This window comes from Bufo gargarizans, chromosome 2 (assembly GCF_014858855.1).
Source record: "Bufo gargarizans isolate SCDJY-AF-19 chromosome 2, ASM1485885v1, whole genome shotgun sequence".
Lineage (NCBI taxonomy): Eukaryota > Metazoa > Chordata > Amphibia > Anura > Bufonidae > Bufo > Bufo gargarizans.
This window is the reverse complement of record NC_058081.1, coordinates 600,698,098-600,703,195: the sequence shown is the minus strand read 5'-3', so window position 1 is coordinate 600,703,195 and position 5,098 is coordinate 600,698,098. Positions and strand designations below refer to the sequence as shown.

Genomic DNA, 5,098 nt, shown 5'->3' with positions numbered 1-5,098 from the left:
TTATTGTTCTGCTAATCCTGACATCTGTCTGTCCATTGTATTGACCCCCTGCCACCTGCCCTGACTTACTGCCTGTTTACCATATTGAACAAACTCTGCCAGGCCTGACCTTGGCTTGTCCACTGACAACAATTTTGCCTATTCTTTTGGTACCATACACTAGTATCTCTTGACCTGCATGGTTTAGCTGTCACTGAATGAAGGCTATTCTAAGAGGTAGCAGCCTGATGGTTCCCCAGCAGTGAAGACCAGATCCCTATACAGGGGTGAAAGGGTGAAGACCTGGAGGTTACTTCAATGAAATCCTTAGAAGAAGCCATAAGTCAATTCTGTTCAGTGACACAGTGGTTCGACACCTGCTACGTTACACCTATGCAGTCATATGTATCTCCAGGGTAACAGGCAACAAAGAAACCCTGTGTAGTAAACCCGGCACAGTCTTTCCTGCAGGGATCTTAAAGGGATTCTACTGGACTTCTTCACTAATTGCCTAAATGAACTGAGACAAACTAATAAATATGAATCAGTTTGTACCCCACGACATGAAAATGAATGGGATTCATCGAAATAACCCCTTTCTATGTATTTGTAACAATGTCAAACTCAAGCTTAATTTGGTTTTCTGGCTCATTAAAAAAAATTCTGAGAGAGAAAGCTTTTGAATCAATTGAGAATCCCTCATTCTGGAGGACTGCCCATGCATTACATACTGTAGACATCCAATTGATTTCAATGAGAACTAAGAAAAGTTGAAGTGGCACTTATTAAATTAATTTGGATAGAGCTGTGTTGCAGTTCACTATCAGTGGTGGCCATGAACCCTGTAGTCCAGGGAAAATGCGAAAAAGTGTCAGGATTGGTGGAGGTCACAGAGGTCAGATTCCACCAATCATTAAACGATGGAAATATCACTTTACAGATGGGATACAATATATTACAGTGACATTTACTGTGGGGATATTATGCTACACTTACTGTCATAGTCAGCAGTAACTTTTTTAGCAATTTGTGCTACAGTGACTCTTCTGTGGGATCGCACCAAATGGACTAGACTTCACCACATGCACATCAATGAGCCTTGTGCACCCATAGCCCTGCAGCCAATTCACCAGTTGCCCATCCTTGGACAACTTTGGCAGGTACTAATAACTGTATAGTGGGAACTTCCCACAAGACCTATTGTTTTGTAGATGCTCTCACTAAAGCGCCTAGCCATCACAATTTGGTCAAAGTCAATAAGATCCTTACTTTTGCCTATTTTTTCTGCTTCCAACACATCAACTTTAAGAACTGGCTCTTCACTTGCTGCCTAATATATCCCAGTCCTTGACAGCTGCCATTGTAACAATGTAATCTCATTCACTTTACCTATCAGCACACAGCCTGCAGTTTTACTTCAAATTGGCACATTTTTGTGAGTAAAACTGCTATTTACCTACAAAATGTTGTGGCCATTGGAAATCTGAAAAGCACGTGGTAGCACAGCTTTCGGCCTTGCATATTTGTGGCCGTACGCTTAGTGTTATGGCTGATCAGCGAATATAATATAGAATTAATTATTTTAACTATTTACAAAAGGATGATGAACTGCCTATTTTCAGTTTAGGCATTTTTTTTTTTTTGCTATAGTTTACATACTTTTTTGAAATCATTTTATTGTTTATTCAACATAAATGAAAAAAAAATATGTTTTTGATGATATCCTTCTGTGGCCAGATATGTAGCACAAAGAAACTTAAAGGAGAAAAAAAACTTACCTGATCACTCATTATGTTTATTATGATTATGTGAGCTGTTTTCTATACTGTTTAAATACAGTAGATCCAGATGTCCTGGGAATGTGTTCTCTATGGGAAACTGTTAATTGGCAATTAGAATTATTTTTCTCTATTGTAAATATAGGATAATCTGATGTTTTAGTGGGCTGAGCAGCAGGGATTTGCCTTCAGGCGATCATTTCAATAGTTGTCATCTGAATGCTTATTCACCTGACCATCGTTCTCAAAGAGGTTGTGCCACTTCAGCAAATAGCATTTATTATGTAGTGAAAGTTCATACAAGGCACTTACTAATGTATTGTTATAATCCATATTGCTTCCTTTACTGGTTTGATTCATTTTTCCATCACATTATACACTGCTTGTTTCCAGGGTTATGACTGCCCTGCAATCCATCAGCGGTGGCCGTGTTTGCACTCTATAGAAAAAAGCACTAGCCTATGTGCACTCCCATTGTCCAGGCCACCAGAGAGGCCAACACTTTTTTCCTATAGTGTGCAAGCACGACCATCACTGATGGATTGCAAGGTGGTCATGACCATGAAAACGAGCAGTGTATAATGTGATGGAAAAATGGATCCAGCCAGTAAAGGAAGCAATATGGATAATAACAATACATTAGTAAGTGGCTTGTATTAACTTCCTCTACATGATAAAGGCCACTTGCTGAAGTGACACAACCCCTTTTATGGACGGCCTATACACATGCATGTTCGGTTCGTCATGCTTTTTAAAATCCCCTTCCTTGACAACACATTGAAATTCAACTGCCTGATGCTGTTTTCCACTGACATCTGCTAAATGAATGTCAGCCAAGAATTCCATATGCAAGAAATTATTGGCTTGTCCTACCAAGGTCTTATTTGTATGACTTAAGCTAGGATACTTAGATACAGAGCTGGGGCAGGAAACAGACATTTTAGCCCAGCTGAAGCAAAAACTTGCTATGCTCCAACTATCTCATTGTATCAAATGGCCAGTGCACAATTGTGTAGATGACTGTACTTCTCGGCAATATTAGTACACTTATATATAGAAATCTAATACACGATTGGGCAGAATCTCCCATGATCTAGCTATTCGATTAATCTATGAGTCATTCAAAATACATGGAGGTATGGGCTGATTTGAGGATGGTGATTGCAAAGACCCATAGAGAAAGGCGGTACAGCTCATGTATGCCTCCTGAAACCTGCATAGGGCTTCCCCTCAATTAAAATACAAGTATTGGGGAGGTGAAATAAAGCCACAAGTCCTCCAATCTCAGGATAAGGGGAGTGGTGGCTCTGGAAAGCATCTAAAGAAGGTCCTCATTTTAGTTCTTGCTTTCCTCGGGAGTACTGCTCATATCTTGATAGACTTATCTAGAGTAGTTAAACAAGCAATTTAACAAGGGACATGTTCCTTTGTATGTATTAATGTCTTAAAGTATTATAGGTGATAGAGGAGAATGGGTATGGTCTTGTATTTCAAGTATAAAACATTATTGGATGTTCATTAGGTCTTAATAACTTATATCAATAGCTCCTATTTGCAGAATAATTTTGCATTATCTGCACCATTCACCACCAATAGGTCAGGACAGATCGTTGACCACATTCTGCTACCTCTTCCCCTCATTGTTAAATCACATACTGTACATGTACAGAGTTGTCCAACTTTTCCATGCCCTTCACCTAAGGATACCTATGTCCAGCTCATCCATAAATGATACAAGAAATCACCATAGACATTTTATTATTATTCCAATGTCTGCTCTGTTACAGAGTTTGAAATAATTTTGGCACACAAACGCTTTAAAGCCAACCTGATCTCCTTGTTCCTCAGGCTATAAATGAAAGGATTTAATATAGGGGTAAGCACTGAATAAATAACAGCTAGAACACGGTCATAGTACAAAGAGTAACTCTTGGTAAGCCGGACATACATGAACACAATACAGGTGAAAAACAAGAGGACTACACTCAGGTGGGCCACACAGGTGGAGAATGCCTTAATTCGCCCAGTAGAGGTCCTTATTTTGAGGATAGCTATAATTATCCTAATATAGGAAATCATTATGAAAGTGAATGTCACTAATATAATAAAGCTATTGATGACAAAATCTGCAAGAACATTCATGTAAGTGTCAGTGCAAGCCAAACTGAGCAACGGTGGGAAGTCACAGAAGATATGCTGAATTTCATTGCTCCCACAGAAGGGTAATCGAGAAATAAGGATGACTTCAGTAATGGGGCACAGAAAACCCAGACTAAAGCAGGCGACTACTAACTTTAAAGTCATTCTGGAGTTCATGATGGAAGGGTAATACAGTGGATGGCAAATTGCCAAATAGCGGTCATAGGCCATGGTAGTGAGGAGATAGCACTCACTGGCTCCAAGAGAATGGAAGAAATAGGTCTGCAACAGACAGCTATTAAAATGTATACTCTTTCGCGGTACCAGGAGATTAATTAACATCTTTGGGATGGTAACTGCCGTGTACCAAATTTCTAGGAAGGATAAACTACTGATAAAAAAGTACATAGGTGTATGTAGACGTGAGTCCAACCGCACAATAACAAATATCGTTACATTGCCGGCAATGGTAAGAATGTAAATGAGAAGTAGACAGGCGAAGAGCAATGGTCCATATCCATAGAGTGTGGGGAATCCTACAAGAATGAATTCAGTGACAGTAGTATTCCATCGTTCCATCGTGTGACCTGGAATGGAAATTATTCTCCTTATAAATTCAGATAGATCCTATCATTGTATTACAAAATTGGTAGCTGTTTTTCTGCACATTGACCTTGAGCTTACAACATTAAAAGTTTCCCTAATTGAAATCCAATTAGGCTAGAATTAAGGTCAGCAATAGGTAATCTGAAGGAGGTTTTGTTGAGCATTATTTATTGCTTTTGCAATTTTTACCTTTTTATTTTTTTCAGTTTAGTCTTTAAGGTGTTGTGTCCGAAACCCAGCACCCCCGTCAATCAGCTGTTTGAAGAGGAGGCAACTCTTTTAAATTCCTCTTTATTGCACTGCCCGTTGTCTCATAAGGCAGTATAATTTTTATTTACTTGAATGAAGAGAGTACTTCTAATTACACTGTGCCACTGCTGCAAGGTAGACAACGCACAGTGTAAGCCCTACTTCATATTTCAGTGTCTGTTTCACATCTGTGAAAAATCAGTTTACGTTTCATCCATGAAGATGTCTAAGAAGAATTTGTGTTCAGTCCGTGTGTCCATTTTTCAACCTCTGTGTGTCAGTGTAGCAGTGGTCAGTGAAAAACTGACGCAACATGGATGCGTGATTTTCACGGACCCATAGACTTC

At 39.3% G+C, this 5,098-nt stretch overlaps 1 protein-coding gene across 1 annotated transcript; it reads right to left on the bottom strand.

The window, feature by feature from the left end:
• Positions 1–3,518: 3,518 nt before the first annotated feature.
• On the bottom strand, positions 3,519–4,475 carry LOC122926185 (olfactory receptor 6N2-like). Its single transcript, XM_044277566.1, has one exon. The coding sequence runs from the start codon at positions 4,473–4,475 to the stop codon at positions 3,519–3,521; it is 957 nt and encodes a 318-aa protein (XP_044133501.1).
• Positions 4,476–5,098: the final 623 nt, after the last annotated feature.

What these genes read in the sequence shown, in the direction of transcription:
- LOC122926185 (XM_044277566.1), bottom strand. Translation starts at nt 4,475, where the DNA reads ATGGAACGATGGAATACTACTGTCACTGAATTCATTCTTGTAGGATTC.